Source organism: Helianthus annuus, chromosome 6 (genome assembly GCF_002127325.2).
Source record: "Helianthus annuus cultivar XRQ/B chromosome 6, HanXRQr2.0-SUNRISE, whole genome shotgun sequence".
In the NCBI taxonomy this organism is placed as follows: Eukaryota; Viridiplantae; Streptophyta; class Magnoliopsida; order Asterales; family Asteraceae; genus Helianthus; species Helianthus annuus.
Window position 1 is genome coordinate 52982513 of NC_035438.2, and position 17804 is coordinate 53000316.

General features: G+C 35.2%; 1 protein-coding gene across 1 annotated transcript; it reads left to right on the forward strand.

Annotated features, from left to right (window-relative positions):
• Window positions 1–16172: 16172 nt before the first annotated feature.
• LOC110891322 (metallothionein-like protein 1) lies at window positions 16173–17345 on the forward strand. The gene is made up of 3 exons (XM_022139011.2): window positions 16173–16351; window positions 16435–16509; window positions 16938–17345. The coding sequence occupies exons 1-3, from the start codon at window positions 16287–16289 to the stop codon at window positions 17029–17031; spliced, it is 234 nt and encodes a 77-aa protein (XP_021994703.1). The 5' UTR covers window positions 16173–16286; the 3' UTR covers window positions 17032–17345.
• Window positions 17346–17804: the final 459 nt, after the last annotated feature.

A 17804-nucleotide genomic window follows, 5' to 3' on the forward strand; every position in this document is an offset into this window, starting at 1 on the left:
GAGGGTATGTATATTACAGCATGTGAAATATATGATTATATAGATATAGATATCTATAAGAAATTCCAAAAGTCAGTTAGGAATAAAGCACAAGCATATGTGTCAATAATAAATCTAGATTTCTTTATCAGGAATCTCTTGCATATATCTATAATTCCGATATCAAACATTATTTCGTTTGATCATCTACCTCGTAACTCGTGCGACAAAATAATACTGGAAACCCTTTAAGTTGAAACACCATACAAAAATATAAGAATTACCAATGCATTATCATAAACTATTAACGCAAGTAAGAAACATGTAAAGTTGTGCAAGTGCACAAGAAAACACATGAAACTTAAAATTTTACGTCCACAAGACGTCAAAGTATCACACACGACTTCCAAGGCAAGACCTTTGGAAAATATAAATTGGGCACGATGACACCAATACTAATTCCGTCAGTAGAAGAACTACTAATCAAAAAGAAGCACTTTGCCACATGATTCTGCAAACGATTTGAATCTCGTTGAGATACGTTGAAACAAGATTTTACAATCATCGGTGCACAGTCTAATCAGAATCATAATTATTGGCACTGCAAAGAAGTCACATACTTTTACAAATCCCCTATTTCATTTTATTCGACATTCCCTGGTAATGTCACTTAATACCGATTATCACACAAAATTCCAGATAAAATTCTTAAATTTCTTTTGTTAAAATTGTGACCTCTGTGAATAGACTTTTGCATTGCTACTTCTCCTAATGGTCATCATACCATGAGGATTTCTTTCATAGTAGCAATTATCGATCTATTTCATTTCTTGGTAAATCCGCACGTTACACATGCACTGTTTGGTGCACATGTGGTTCATTTGAGTTATGAAGACCATAGGAGGGCTTCATTCCAATTTGTTGTTTTATCAAAAGCTCAAATTTCGTTTTGCTATACTTGATCTTCGCATTGTAAACCGCATTTTTGCAAAACGATAATTCTTTAATATTAAATCAATAAATTTCCTGAAAAACTCGATTTCCTTTTTATAGTATACATGGTTTTGTTGTGACCATGTCAGAACTTTCTTGGACTCGTTTTGGTTACACCAAGTTCAACTGTTTGAACTTGCTCGCATTACGTATTCAATTCAAAGGTCCCATATGCTGGATTGCAGCTATCATATTCAGAATAGTACCAACAAGCACTTCATTTGTTTTGAATCATAACATGCTTGTTTGGTATTCGACTTCATTAAATTGTTTCTTTGATCACGATCACCTTGTGGTGACGTTTTCACAATTTTGAAGCTTGCGTTAATCTCGTTGCTCACACCATGCTTCGGATATAATTATTTAATTATTTATTAGGTATTGATATTAAATCCGCTTGTTCAATCTATGTATTATCAGTCTTAATGCAAATTGTGTGTTAAGATAATGGTACCCCAGTTCGTGTTAAATATTTCGGTGTACCTCTTAACGGTTCTTTCACTATCGAGCAAACATTTTTGCCTTCTCTTCGCTCAAAAATATTGTTTATTCGTTCATTTTCAGTTATAGACTCTATAAAAATTATTTGAAACAAATATTCAGATTTACTTTGTGAACCCTTCGCTTAATTTCAAAACACGATATTATTGCGTTGTTTCAATCACCACGACACCTTGTGGTGTTGGTATAAACTTGCAACTTGTGCTAAACTGTCACACCTCGACCACGTAAAACAACAAATCATGGCGGAAACGTCGGGGAGTGTTATAACAGAATCATTGTTTCATAACACATGGAAATTTGAAATTTTGTTTTATTGATTAACTGAGTTACAATGTCAAAACAAGCAAAGAAGTATAACATAATTAACTATTCTTGCATCTTTTATTGTCACTAAGGCCCAAGTCCGCCTATGTGTGTCTTGATCGATCCTATGCATCATCTCCTGAAACACATGTGAAAATAGGTACGTCAGCATAAAAATGCCGGCGAGTACATAGGTTTTATTGATTTAGGATTCATGACTTCTAAGTTTAGAAAAAGTTTTAACAAAAGTCAGTCATGATCCTTGTAAAATGTTTTGTTTTATAAATCATTTGAAAAACGATGATAGATATGTATATTTAAAAGAATAATGTAAGGTTAAATGAATAACCAAGTAAAAATAAGTTTGTATAAGATAAGTTGTTTGTAAAACAATGTCTTGTGAAAATGTGTTATTTGTATAAAATGTATAAGTCCAAATTGAATGAATTAAATAACGCTACGACATGTAATATAATACAAGCACTTATATATAGGAAGTACCAGCGGCGTATCCATCATGCTTGTACCATACTACACGTGTCTCGTTACTTAAGTAACTTAAACAAACCACCAATGTATAATGTTCATGTTTAAACCAACCATCAAATGTTCTTGTAAAAACCAATGTCAAATGTTTAAAAGTCCAAAATGTAGTCGTGTAGTCATTTATGTGTAACAAATGTTATGTATGGTAAGTAAAATGTAATTACTTTAAACCAAATGTAAAAATGTACAAAACAAAGTATTTTGAGTATATCAAAAAGTTATGTTTTGCAAAGTAAATGCATGTTTTACTGATAAAAACACTTATGCGGTAAGTTAAACGCATACATTCAAGCCTTGAGACAGACGGATAACCCTAGAGTCAAGGTTATCAAAAGAAATTTTATCGGATTCAGTCATTCCTTTCATCCAAATAAACCTAGGATGTCAGGAACGGGATTTGTCAAGTCCTATGGTACCATTACTTACTACCGAGCAGCGTAGCTAATGTTAATGAATGTATATAAGTCCCGTTTGTACAAACCAAATGTTATACCAAATGTAAACATGTTATATGAAAGTAATGTACCTAGTATGCTAAAAGAACATACAAGGCAGAAATGTAAAACAATGTGTCCATATGTTACGAGAACATATGCAACAGAGATGCAATGTAAAACAGTGTACTAAGTATGCACACAATGGACATACATAGCATAAAATGTGATGTAAAAACGATGTACTAAGTATGCACTAGATGGACATGCATAACAAAAACATAATGAAATCATGTACTAATAGTGTACTAATGAACATAGCAAGCATATGATATGAAAACATGAAAGCACGAAAGTAACAAGTAGGCACATGTGTTTCACCCCAAAATGTTTGTAAAACAGTAAAAGAGGGGACTATGTACTCACTTGAGATTTCTCAATAGACTTTAGATATCCACCAAGCAAAGCTAGAAGATCACGGATTCAAACGGCACCTAATATAGGTATCTACATTAATAAACGGACCTATCAGAGGATCGGGTAGTAAGAGGGTTTGTGAACCAAATAAGTGTGGGAACTTATGCAATATGGTTTAACAAAGCCTATATACTAAAACGAAACCTATCCTAAGTGCTTTTGACCCGTTACGACCCGTTTAGGTAGCTTATGCTACTTTAACGCGTCGTTCGCGTAAAACGCGTTCGGACCGCCTAACTAGCCCTATGACAAGTAAGATATGCCTTAACATGTATAATGTTGTTGCCAAATCAGTTTAGATGTCAAAAGTTATGTTACTTATGCTTAAAATGAATTTTGGCGCAAAAAGGGTATTTTGGTAATTTTCCTAAGGCATATAAACTACCTATCATACAACTACCTAAACGAAGTGACCATAAGGTATAACCTCAGAAGGTTATTCCCTATACAACTATGGTCACCTAAAGTGTTTGGTCGGATCCTAATGATCGACCAAATGGGTCGGGTTCGAAAGCGTAAGCGATTGTTTAGATCGCTTACCTTTACGACCCTAGACAAGCACAATTCTAAAAGTGACGAGTTAAACATGTTAAAACATGTTTAAAAAAGTTTAAAAATAGGTTTGGTATCAAGACAAAGGGTCTTGATACCCAAAAGTAGTTTGGTTACAAAATACGCAAGAATACGCATTTTGGCAGAAACTACGACTCGTCACTGAGCCAAGATAACGTGGTAATCAGTAGGTATAGTCACTAGGGACTATAACCATCATGATTACGCTCACGTTATGAAGTTCAAACGAACTTCGCATTGACCATAAACTGGTCAATGCAGAAAGTCAAACACAGTTTGACTTTAACGCTAAAACGAAAGAAAAGCACGAAAGAATACTTACAGAAGGTCCCCGCAAGATTTGATCCGATTTACCCTCAGGTATGAAGTATGAACTCCAACTTAGAAGGCCAAAATCAGATTCAAACGTGGGTTTTGCAAATGAGAATGGAGGGGTATTTATAGATTTTATGGAACCGTTAAGATCGTTCGTCGAATAACGTGCTTTAATCTTAACCGTACACATGTGCCCATGGTTTTGTAAAACCATGGGAGCCCCTAGAATGAGTCCATGGTATTATAAAAACCATTAAATATCAGCCATGGTATTGCAAAACCATGGGTTAAAACCATCAAAATCTCAAAATGGACCAGGTTCAATGAATCTGGCCAGAAATTTCAAAAATGGTCCCTGCACTTGTAAAACTTGATTGTTTTTGCACTTTTAAGCCCCGTTAACCCCATTTCAAGGCTCTAAAATAAACTTAAAGTATAGGGAACTTAAAATATGCTCAAAAACATCTCGGATGTCGGTTCGTTTGGTCGTACGGTTGTGTTGTTCGGTTAATCACGAGGGAAATCGTAATGAACGCAAAAACGATCCAAATTACGCGATGAATGGAATTTTATCATGCCAATCACTAAAATAAAATATTTTAATGATTACATAAATTTTTGGATGTCCGGATATATTCAGGACGTAAGATATGTGCGAAAATGCAAACTTATGCAATTTTGACGCTTTTAGTCTCTATTGATCAAATAAGTTTATTTTAGCATACCGAACTCCTCAAAGCCTGTTTCTAAGCTATGTAAAGGATATTTAGGGTGCATTTAACTTATGATCAAGTTCCAGAATGTTCGTTACAGTACGAATCGGCATACTTTCGCAGTTTGTCGAATTTAGTCCCTATAAGCGAATAAACTTAATTTCGGCACACCAAACCTTCCAAAACTTATTTCTAAGTTATGTAAAGGTTATTTAAGGTATGTTAAGCCTATGTCACTGTTCCGGAGTGTTTGTTGCATTAAACTGGTTATATTTATGCATCAGTGCGCGTATAACCTTCCAGATAACGATTTAGAGCCCGAAATCGAACAAGAATTGATATGTGCAAATGATACACATATTTATACAAGTCCCAAGTATGAAATACAATATTTCATTGGTTTGGTATTTGTTTGATGGTTGAAGTGACACAGGTGTCACATAAACTACTATCAGTCGTTTCATGTGAAATTATTTATGCTTTTCGTTTGCACACATTTAATTATCCGTTTTGTTGGTTTATCCTATAAAAGCAATCTTAACACAATCATGTGCTAAGATAATGATACACAAATTCATGTCATATCTCAGTGTATCTCTTAACAGTTCCTACAATATCGATCGAGTATTTCTTGATCTTTTCGATCGAAAAACATTATTCCAATTGTTTTATTTTCAATCGGAAATCCTACTAGAATTGTTTGAAACAAGCATTCAGATTTATTTCGTTAAACTTTCATTGAACTCGTCTGGTCACCGCTAATATTATTTCGGTCACTACGACACCTTGTGGTGGCGTTTTCTTTAATTTGAAACTTGAGCTAATCTCCTTTTCACATCTGATATACGAATTTAATTATTTATTTTCTGTTGGTTCATTATCTTAAACAATCTTAACACAATTATGTGTTAAGATAAAAGGTACACAAATTCATATCGTATTCCTATGTACCTCTAAAAGTTTCTTTCATCATTGATCGAAAGATCTATGATATTCATTTTGGTTTTATCATCATCAATTAAAAATCTATTCGAAAGGAATATCCAAAATTTTATTTCAAAAAGTTTTCAGTTGATTATAAAAACGGTGAAAATTGTTCACTCACCACAATTATTGAATCATTGTGCGGTATCAGTATAAACTTGTAGCTTGCGCTAATCATTATCATACGAATTATTCAAAACCACGTATGTCTTTCGTGTAACTCATCCTTGAAAATAGTCTTAATACAACTATGTGTTAAGACAATGATACACTAAACTCTGTTGTATTTTGGTGTATCTTTGCAATTCACTCATCTCAACCCATTGATTTTCTCATCTATTCGATGATTGACAAATCATTTCTATACTTCTATTTTATTCCAGCTTGTTGATTCTGAATCTTCAACAGTTGACAATCAAAGTGAATTTTCTGTTGACAGTAAATTTTATTGTTTCCGAAAATCATTCACAAATTGTAAACATTTCATTGATCATATATCCTTTGGCTTGAACCTAATCACCTTGGAAACAATATCAGTTCATCTCATTCATTTGAATAGCTCATCTTTTGAAATATTCCGATTCGCTTCCTTGAAACTCCTAGTTAATTTCGAAAACAGTGAATTTATTCGGTCACCATAATTATTGAATTCATACAGCACTTTATAAATTTGTAGCCGTGCTAATAATAAACCCTCTTCATACTTCATTCATTTGATTCATCCTTTTTAATGGTCCTGATACAGTTATGTATTCAGACCATGATACACTAAATTCTATTATATTATCCAGTGTATCCTTACTATTTAAGTAAACGATATTGATTTTTTGAGTTGATCATTGACAAATTATTTTTCATACTTCCATTCACAAATAGAGATTTATCAATTTAGAATCTCCCTCAATTGATCAAAGTAAGTTCTTTTCTGACACTGAATTCTATTGTTTCTACAAAAGTAATTTTATTTCAAAATTCATGCCTATCAAATATCTTTTGATTCATGGGACTTGGTCAAACTTGTTAATATTATTATTTCATCCCATTTGGTTAAACATCAATTCCTGAAATTAAAGTTTTTAAAACCAAGAATTCCAACTATCTTGTGATATTATCTTTTGATTCCATCCCAGAAACCATGATATATAAAAAGAAATAATGTAACCCCAAGAAGATATCATAGTCCAAATCTCGAGGACGAGATTTAAAACAAGGTGGGGAGAATGTAACAACTCTCACCAAAATTATTATTAAATTATTTTGTCCAATAAAGAAACCCTAATAGAGACACCCAAGTGATTCTGCGCAAACCCTAAAATTTTCAGAACAATCAGAATCAGGATCAGGGCCCCTAAAACTCAGGGGGGCGTATTCCCTATTGACGATTATCCTTATAATTTGCTGTCTAAATCAAATTTTCTCGATCCGTCGACTCATCTAGGCTACACACACACGTGGCAACCCTATGATGAAACGTGTCCCGTCGCGTCACGCGACGCCCCCAGGGTGACCCCTCGCGTCACGCGAGGGGGTCAAATCTTCAGTATAAATAGAGAATGTTGGGACTTGATTTCTGGAGTTGGAACGACGTTAAAATTCGTTTTACGCTTCAAGATATCCCCTAATTACTATAAAAACACACACGATCACGAGATGCTGCTACGATACAGGGTATTAACTCGATCGCTGCTACGATTCAACGTCCAATCGATTGAAACTATCCGATGAATGTTTAAGTGCTGCTCAAACACGGGTTATACTTTGTCATTCGTCGTGATTCCAACAGGATGTTTGAGTGTCGCCCGAACTCGGGCTATACTCTGTCATTCGTTGCGAATCCGCTGGATGTTTAAGTATCGCACTTTGTCATTCGTTGTGAGGGTTTTAACCTCGTGAGTTTATCGTAAATGCTGTATTAGTTAAATACCTAGTTTCGTGTGCATTATCGCTTAAATTAGGTTATCAGGCTTATCAGTAGCCTAAACACTACCCCATACACTTACAATCAAAGTAGATGCTAATTCTCAGAAGAATCTGAATCATGAAGCTTGTTAAATCAATACTGCATGCTTATAATGTGAGTCATTCTCTTTTTATCAACTGTTTTACAATACTCCAAATTATTTTCCAAAGTTATAATTACTTAAGTCTTTGTAATCACCAAATTACAGCCGGTATGTGGGGTACTGTGCACATTACTACTGTTTTTATCATTTTAGGTAAGCGTGCCTAAATCATGATATACACTATTAGGTAGTCGGACTTAATAGTGATATAAGTCACTTTTGGGTGAATGGACCCAACAGTGATATGACCACAGTCACAGATCCGGTCGAGTGACAAATACTGTGGGTAGTTGGTTGATATGGAAACATTGTAATCGCTCTTAATACTGTAATTTATAACAAATATGTTTTTGTATAAACCTGAATGAACTCACTCAGTATTTCCTGCTGACAAAACCTTTTTAAAACGCGTTTCAGGTAATCACAGTAGATTGGAGTAAGAGTTGGATACGACACTGAAAGGCTTCAAGAAATGGCTTATTTTATTAATTAAATCAAATTAAGAAATATCGTTTTATGTAATTGGGTTTATCCCTTAACAAAGCTACCTTTGTAAAACATGGGTTTATCCCATCTATTTAATAAATAAAATCCGGTGTTCTCTAAACTCTGATATTTTTCCTAACTCACTGTCCTGATGAAATTTCCGCTGCAATATTTTTCAAAATAATCACCGGTACCACATGGCTGTTCGCGGCTCCCGATTCCGTCCAGGGTGGGTCGGGGGTCGTGACAGAGGACTTTGAAGAATGAGAATAAGCTTCTGAAAACAATGTTGCTGGTTTGTGTGTTGGTGTTCATGTGCAAGATGAGGTTTACTGATTAGGGAATCTGCTTCTTGTACCCTATGACTCTAATTGTAATATGTATTATGAATGTGTAACAAATTTAGGAATGAAATGACTCATTCGTTTTTCCAGCATGTGTGTATGTGTACAAATGACCAAGAATATGTATTATGAATGCACAAAAATATGAGTCATACTGCATATGAAAGCAGTGTACAATAAACCTTTTGACCCATTTGAACATGTGCTAATGACCAATATAACCAACTAGAACATACTGCATATGCAGCAGTTACTTTCATTCATATACCTGAGGATAACATGTCATATTACATAACAACCAAAAGTGAACCATCTAAGTATTTAGGAATCAACCAAAAGAACAATAGGGTTTCAAATTACATAAAACACAAAACATGCCATCTGCAGCCTTCAACCTAAGCCATCCCTTCAGCCCCTCCTGAACTACCAGCAATGCCATCTGCCCCACTTAAACTTCCCTTATTCTTGCAGGTTCTCCTGTTGTGCCCTTTGACATTACATATGCTGCAACGAAGAGAATTTGAATGTTTTGGCATTTTGTTAGTTGTTTCAACTTTTTTCTTCAATTCTTCAATTTCCACTGCACTTTTTTTCCTACTTTTCTTTGGTCTTCCTGCAATCTTGTGAAATTTAGGAGGAAGCAAGGTTGTTGGGCATGTAGATTTGGGCCACATGTCCATTCCATTGATTGGCTCAATTGTTTGCATATAAATTGACTTCCAAGTTTCTAACCAATACGCCCTGTCCACATACTTCTCAGGTATTCCATCTCCTATACCATGCAGCCTCATATTCCATATGCAAGCAACTGCATGCCTACAAGGCATTGCAGTTAGATCCCACCTCCTACATGAACAGGTCCTCTGCTTCACATTCACTATCCTTTGTTCATGTATATCTGGACCAGAAACTTGGTACTTGGAGGGTCCACACCAGATAACTGTGCAACCAGCAGCATCTTTCTTGATCTCATCAAATTTCTTGGTAGCATTAGGTGTTAGAGGGCCATTACAAGTTGCAATCATTCTATGCACTATAATAATCCTCTTCATGAGATACTCTCTAATTTGTTCCAAGCAAGTAATGATAGGCTTGTCTCTGCTTAGTACCAGCTGCTTATTGAAAACCTCACAATGGTTATTCAATAACATGTCACATTTGGCTCTCCCTACAACAATAGCTATACCAGAAAATTAGCCACTAAGATGGTTATTCAATGCATAACAACTATAAGTAATTACAATCAAAGGAAAGCACATACCAGAAAAATAAGCCCTACACCATGTGCTTGGAGGTGGAAGTTTTTTCAACCATTCATGCAATTCCTTGTTCTCTGTTTCAACCTTCTTCATAGCCTTATCAAATACCTGAGTAGTTGTTGAAGTTGCACAACCCCACAACAAGTCTTTGTACAAATCTCTTTTCCATGTGGATTTCATGTTGTCATGTATATGTCTCAAGCAAAATCTATGCTCTGCAGCTGGAAAAAACCAGCTACAGCTTGTATTAAGCCCTATGCATAAAACAGTTAAGACATTTGAACATTACAACAGTTAAGACCAGTTATTAAACATTTAAGATTATATATATATATATATATATTACCTTTTGCCTATCACTTACAAAAGTGAAGTTGCCGTTACTAGCCAGACCCAAGTCATCCCCTAACAACTGTAAGAACCAGCTCCATGAAGCATGAGTCTCAGCCTCAACCAGTGCATAAGCTACTGGATATATCCCACTGTTTCCATCTGCCCCAACTGCTGTCAAGATTTGACCAGTAAACTGACCTTTCAAAAAACAACCATCCAACCTAATTAGCTCCCTCATGCCTGCCTTAAACCCTCTTTTCAGTGCACCAAGACACACATAAATCCTCCTAAACTGCCGCGTACTACTGCTTGTATTATGCTCTGGTTCAACATCAATTTTTACTGTAGATTCTGGATCTGCTCTAAGAAGCTCCTCATTATAGTCCCTTAGCATGCTATACTGTAACACATAATCCCCTTGAATTTTGTTAGTTGCCATTTTCTTAGCCCTGAAGACTTGGTTACCTGTCACTTGCACTTGAAATCTTTTCTGCAGATCATCCTGAAGACTCCTTAGAGGTATGCCTGGGTTGATTCTAATTGTTGGTTCAATCTGCTTGGCCAGCCATCCAACAGTGCCGAGGTTCACAACCCTAGTGTGCAAGCAGGTATGTTGATTTATAAATGTTTTTACAACCCAAACTTCTGTTTTCTTCTTTCTGGATATTAATAGAGTCCATGGACACTTTGCAGGTGGGTATCTCTTTTTAGGTTTCTTGACTGCCTTATTTACACTACTACCCTCCTCTACACTTGGTTTTTTAGACACCTTATCTGAACTTCCTGTTTTGCCCTTTTCTTTTTGGGTGGTCCCACCATGTGCCTTGCATTTGGCTTTAACAAGATCCTCACCCACCTTTGTCCTTTCCTCTTTACTTCCACAACTACCAAGATCAAGATTCCCACCCATACAAACAACCCGAAATCTAGACAACTCATTCCTTGAAATGTGTAGTTGCCTCCTTCAATACACTGCATGTGATTTTACTAGATCCGTTATCTCCTCTCTATCTTTGAAATCCTGGCCTACATAAAATGGAGAATCCAAATATAGTTGGCATTTCTTTTTCTCGCTTCTAACCTGCCTAACAACCTGTTCTAATGGTGTGTCATTCTCATTATCAGTTTGATTTTCAAACTCCTCATCTACTTCATTTTCTGGTGCATCTGCCTCATGATCATGCTGAACATCCTCATTTTCAGCTGATTCATGCTCTACTAAAGCCAAAAATTCAGTAAGGTCATCTACATGCACTTCTTCCACTATGTTATCCTCATCTACTATATAATCAGGGTCATTTTCTTTTTCAATCTCACTCTCATGCTCAGGCTCTTGTGTTACCTGACCATCCTCATCACTTACAGCCTTCCTTGGATGTGTTTCTAAATGTTCAACGTATACTTCTATCACTTTACTTCTCTCAGAATGTTCGATCAAATTCAGTGCATCACAATCAGTGCCTAAAGGTCTTAAACCTACTACCAGGTCTTCTCCAGGAACATTAAAATGATAAGTGACTATGTCTTCTTCTGAGTAGCCTAATGATACCAGCATATCATTCACAATAATAACTGAGAAAAGGTCAGAATTCACCTTATCTATGAAACTAACAACCCCCCCCCCTCGTATCTGATGTCCGTAACATCTGTAAACTCAGTAAACTTTCCTCCATGATGTAATTCTAAGCTGAAGAAATCTTCCCTATTTGCTGCAAGATTGACCAATAAAGAGTCACAATGTGCCATGGATTTAAAAATATATCAACATTGGGATACATACCATATTCAACACTGGGATTGAAGGTCGAATCTGGCTCTCGTACACACCAGCATCCCCAATCTTCGTCTTTTTCGCTTGGAATCATCGTATTAGGTTGAATCGCATGAATGGGGGAAATTTTCGGGTTCCTGTACGAGATGGAATGAACAGGCATTTTAAACATTAAAAAATTATTCAAGAAATTAAAAATTAAACGCAAATTAATGGTAAATGACATAATTACCCTTCATTTAATAGCTGGAAATAACATTAGTTAGTTTTGGGATGGATTTGGCAGTGAATTAGAAACTTTAAGGGTCCAGGTGATAAAAAAAACTTTTTTTTGGATGGATATGGCAAATTTGGTTAAAACTCAAGGACGAAATTGGCAATTTACTCTTCCCCTTAATCATAACTTTGGGCCCAGTTTCTTATGTCTTAGGGCCTAAATTTTTTAAGAGCTTTAAGAGACGGCTCTGATCAACGCCATAGTCGTTTGACAACAGGGAGTTTCATTAGCGAGTTACCTATTACCGTTGAGGCTTTGTAAGGTGTTTGATGAAATTTGTTTGATCAAAGCGGTTAGGGGGGAGGGGGTGGTGATCACTCACTTATCCCTCACAACATTCAATCAAGTTCCGTCATGTCATCAACCATTATTCCATCACTCACAATTTTTTTTAGTGGCAATGTCCATCACTCACAACACCCAACAATAAACCCTCACACCACCTTACATCCTTTCCTCCATCACGCGTTGATTTTATCACGGAAACATATGTTCACGCGTTGAAGTATGTTGGTGGCGGTGGTATGTTTGTTTGTTTGTTTAACGCGTTGATAATTTCCATCACGTACAAATTTTGCACCGCCCCGCCTCCCCTTATGCAACCTGAGTTATTCTTCGTATCAACGAAACAAGCATCGCTTATTCACGGAAACAACCATAACTTAGTACTCAGAGACCGGCACTGTTTCACCATGAAATTGCACAGCTTCTAGGTCACAGGAAAACACCGACGTAGTACAACCTTTTTCACCATGGAGATGTTGGTACTGTCTTGGCAGTTAGGATGAAGTTCAAGAAATTAATAAAAGTGGTCACAAAGTTCTGAAAGGTGAGGGAGAAAATACATGAAAATGTACCAATTTGCAAAACATGTGCATGTGACTTGCTCGATGAAATGCTTTCATGAAAACGAGAAGGACAATTTTATGGTAAAAGGTTTTTGGGTCCTGATTTCACTTTTGACTTATGGGGTAGTATTTGATTTATGCTCCAATGATTTTTTATATTTAGTAAATGAGGTACTGGTGGAGTGGTTGGGGAAAGATTTGATGTTCTTTGTGACCCAGGTTCGACTTTCACTCTCCTTATTATTTTCTGCGGCATCCAGGTGAAGGGCGAATACGGGTGGCGCCGGTTCGTCTTGGATGGGGGGGGGCGAGGTTTTACCGAATATTCCACTGTCGTGCCTTCGGGCGGGTGAAGGTCGGGGTTCCGCGCGGGAGAACTAAGGGGCTTGCGGCGGTCGAGTAGTCGGCCTTGACTAAATCGCCCCGTATCACAGTTGTTGACACGTCATTCCTTGCCGTTCAAAAACAAAAAGAAAAGATATTTACGTTAATGCTTTTGTGTCACACATAACTGGCATTATTATCAACTTGAACTTACCTTTTTGAAAAAACTTTAAAGTTTTAACTGGTTTTTAATTAATTCCATATATATTGAAGTATTTACGTCAATACCGGTATTGCCCAACCCAACATATGGTAGTGTGTAGGACCCATAGTTATGGACTTATCGTGTTCGTAGTCCAAATTGTTAACGTTATTTTTAAAATTGAATCCATAAGTTTGTTGAATTCAGACCAGTTTAATTGAATATGAATAAAAAAAATATAATCTTTCCTTTATCAGCTAATCTGGACCTTCTAATCTAAGGGGCTGTTTGGCTGAGCTTTTCAAAACAGCTTATTGACTTATTTGCAGCAAATAAGTCAATAAGCTGTTTTGAAAAGCTCCATTTTAAAGTTTTTCAAAAGAGCTTATTGACTTATTTGCTTTTCAGAAAAGCAAATAAGCAAATAAGTTGTTTTGAAAAGCTCAGCCAAACAGCCCCTAAGTCCTAAATCTATATTTTTGTCGGGACTTGAACCATCAATCTTATAGAAATGAATAAAGCATAATACATGCTTTACACTTGAATATGGCTAGATTACAACCCCTTTGTTAAATAAAAAAGAACTAGGTGGTTCTCATCCGCGTGTTGTTGTGGGGATCCAACTTGTTTTGGAAAACAAAAATAAGTAAAGTAATTAGGAATCTGGTTATTGATATTTATATATTTTCAGTACAATAAAATAAACTATTTATAAACCCAAAACTGAATGCATACATATCCGAGTGATAACATTCATAATCCCACGTTATAAATTGACGATGATTCATATGTTGCTAGAAAAATACAATAATAAGGCTTATAATATTTTAGTTATTTAGTCTAAATAACATTAACTTGTTAACACATATTTGTATGTAGTTGTTATTGTTAATTTATGGAGAAGAAAAAACGGCTCATGATCCTTCACTTTTACTTTATAAACTAAATCATTAGTTGAAATACGAAACAAATTCATGTTACAATTTAACCCGGATTCAAATAAGTGGATATATTGGTTCTTCTAGTTGAGAGTTAACGTAGATTCAAATAAGACGACTATATTTTTGGCTTGATTTTTCCGAGTTTTAACTGATTAAAAAATGGTAAAAATAACTTTATTAGATAAAATTGGTTAAAGAAGTAACAAAACTTGAGAGGGGCAAAAATGTAAGAACAAATCTTTGTGACAAAAATATTAAAAAATATATATATATTGTCTAGTTTGACATAACAAATACCACTCAAATATGATTAAATTACCTAAATGACATTAAGAAGAAAAGTTGATTATATGAGTGAGTGACATTTTTTATAATTAAAAGCAAAATCTAAGACTCCAAATAATGCCACATGGCATTCTCTACTTCAACCTTATAAATTTTATTTATATTTGTTTAATAAATTTCTTTTAATATTAATATTAATTAATAACCAATATATAGATAACACTTATTTTTATCTTTATCTTTATCTTTATCTTTATCTAAAATTAATAAATAATTTTAATTTTGCAATTTAGACCCTTTGTTTTTTTTTACTTTTAACCCAAAGTTTTTCATCTTTTGCAATTTAATCCCAACTCTTTTTTATTTTCAATTTTGGTTCACCATGCTTTTCATCTTTCCCAAGTTTTTCGTTTCGTTCTAAATTTTGTGAGTTAACACATCGCAACGTGCGTGTGGGTTCAACATTTTTTCGTATATTTTTTTCCCGTTTGACTGGTCCATCGCGTCAAATCTATTTTTCTGTGTTTGATAAGTTCGTCCAACATGCGGGTCCTGGATGGACTTAGTTATTTTTTCTATGTTTTACGTTTCGGTTTAATTTCTCAGCAACGAGCGTGCGTGATTCAAAGATTTCACGTCTGCTTTTCGCTCGGCGTTATTTTTTTCCCGTTTTTATTTATTTTGTTTTACGAGCTTTTCCGATATTGGTGGTCGCTGACAATGGTGTAGTGCTACTACTTAACAAAGTTTTTTGTCAACCGCTGCAACGCATGGGCTTAATATTAGTACTTACTATTGTAGCTACAATGTTATTTAATATGTGAAAATTATAACTATAGTTACTATCGTAGCTACTACAGGATCAACATGTTATTTAATATAGTATATAACATGTGAAAACTATAACTATCTTATTCATCGGTGGCTTATTTGTGATCTTCCAATTGATACTTCAAATTTTGTAAAAAAAAAACAAACAAAAAAAAAGTTCAAAACACTTGATTTTATGTTTTTTGCTTATATTTTCTTTTTTCTCCTAAAACGACTAAAATATCACAGGATAATATGATTGAAAGATAATTATTTGTACTTTTTCAGCAAGTTCATCAATAATGCAGACTTTCAAGATGAAAAATCTCATGCAATACGAACAGGGAACTGACGGTGACAGGTGAACGACATCCATACACGTGTACGGTGAACAGCCACTCAGTACATCCTTCTTGCTTTATAAATAGAACCCAATGATCACAACATTAAACAACCAAGTCTATCAATTACAATCACAACCTCATCTTACTAATCAACTCTTTTAACACCTTTGATTTGATCATGTCTTGCTGCAACGGAAAGTGTGGCTGCGGCTCAAGCTGCTCTTGCGGCAGCAGTTGCAAGGGGTAAGCTTTCTCCAACTTTTAATTTGTCTAGCTAAAAGATTTGAATCAAACTTATAGAAAAAATGTTAACTTTTTGTTGGCAGATGCGGGATGTATCCGGACATCGAGACCTCCACCACCGCCACTATGATTGTCGATGGCGTTGCGCCAAAGAAGATGTAAGTTGAACTACTCATTATAACCGCTCTGATATCACGTAGAAATAAAGAAAATCCTGAAGTACAGGACAAATAATTACAAAAAAGACCAAATCATGTATCCTAATTATTTTAAAGATTATATACATAATAATTCCTAACTAATATATGTCCTCTCGAGGGATGCTAAACGTACCGTCTATATGCTTAACACACTCCCTATGTATTGAAGTAGAGGGATGGCCGGTGTGACTAGTGATACATTTAGTAAAACTTAAAGTAAATTGGTGCGTTTAGCACAACCCTATTTATAAACCGGCCGGATCAGTGAGTTATGTCTGTTTCAAGTATCAAGACATAAATCATTGATCAGAAACCTATTTTGGTGTGTATATGATATGAGTTCATCTTTGTTAAATTGAGGTCTAAACACATATAAATATATGTAGGTATGATGATGGAAGTGATGCAAGCTTTGTAAGCGAAGGTGGACACGCCTGCAAGTGTGGAGCAAACTGCAAGTGTGATCCTTGCAACTGTTGAGAAAAGATCATTCAAATAAATTAACATCAATCGTTTGATTGTGTGGTATGTTTGTAGGGTTTGAAAAATAAAATCAACCACATCCCCTTCTGCATCGTACCTCAACCCACCTGGGTTAGGGTTTGGGGGTTTTGGTTTGGATTTATGTTGGAGTTTAAATGGTGGTTGTGTCTAGTATGATTATGGAGTATTTGAATGGTTTGTCGTGTATTTATGGAGTGATTAATGAACTTTATGATGCAAAAGTTGGCATGTATGTCAAATTTTATAAACCAAATGGTTAAAAAGACACTAAAGTGGATATTAATGTTTAATTTGATTGCCTAAACCATTATTAATGTTGTAGTATGTTGTTAGGAAATCAATACACTCTCAATGCAGATCAAGATCCTAGTTCGAATCCAAGCACATAATGAGGCCTACTTAATAGTTAATATTGAAAAAACAAAGAAATAAAATCTAATACTTTGCTCACATAATCAAAATCAACTATTTTCAAGATTTTTGTTACTTGTGCAACAAAAACTTTTAAAATAACAGATTTCAATAACCTAATAGAGGCCTCTAAAACGGTTACAAATGAAAATTGGGGTTTATAGGCTTATAGGGAAACCGTATCTTATGGGAATGGGATAATGAGTTAGACAACCGGGGACACCAAGAAAGGTCATTTTCATATATTGGACACACATGATCGGATGATTAAAACATATTCCTACCCTGAATTATGAGTAAATCCTTCGCCAATGATATCATAAGTTGATAACAACACA

Excerpts from the sequence above, each read along its gene's own strand:
- LOC110891322 (XM_022139011.2), top strand. The coding sequence starts at position 16,287 with ATGTCTTGCTGCAACGGAAAGTGTGGCTGCGGCTCAAGCTGCTCTTGC. Across the intron at positions 16,352-16,434 it reads TGCGGCAGCAGTTGCAAGGG|ATGCGGGATGTATCCGGACA; the intron begins GTAAGCTTTCTC and ends TTTTGTTGGCAG. Across the intron at positions 16,510-16,937 it reads GGCGTTGCGCCAAAGAAGAT|GTATGATGATGGAAGTGATG; the intron begins GTAAGTTGAACT and ends AAATATATGTAG.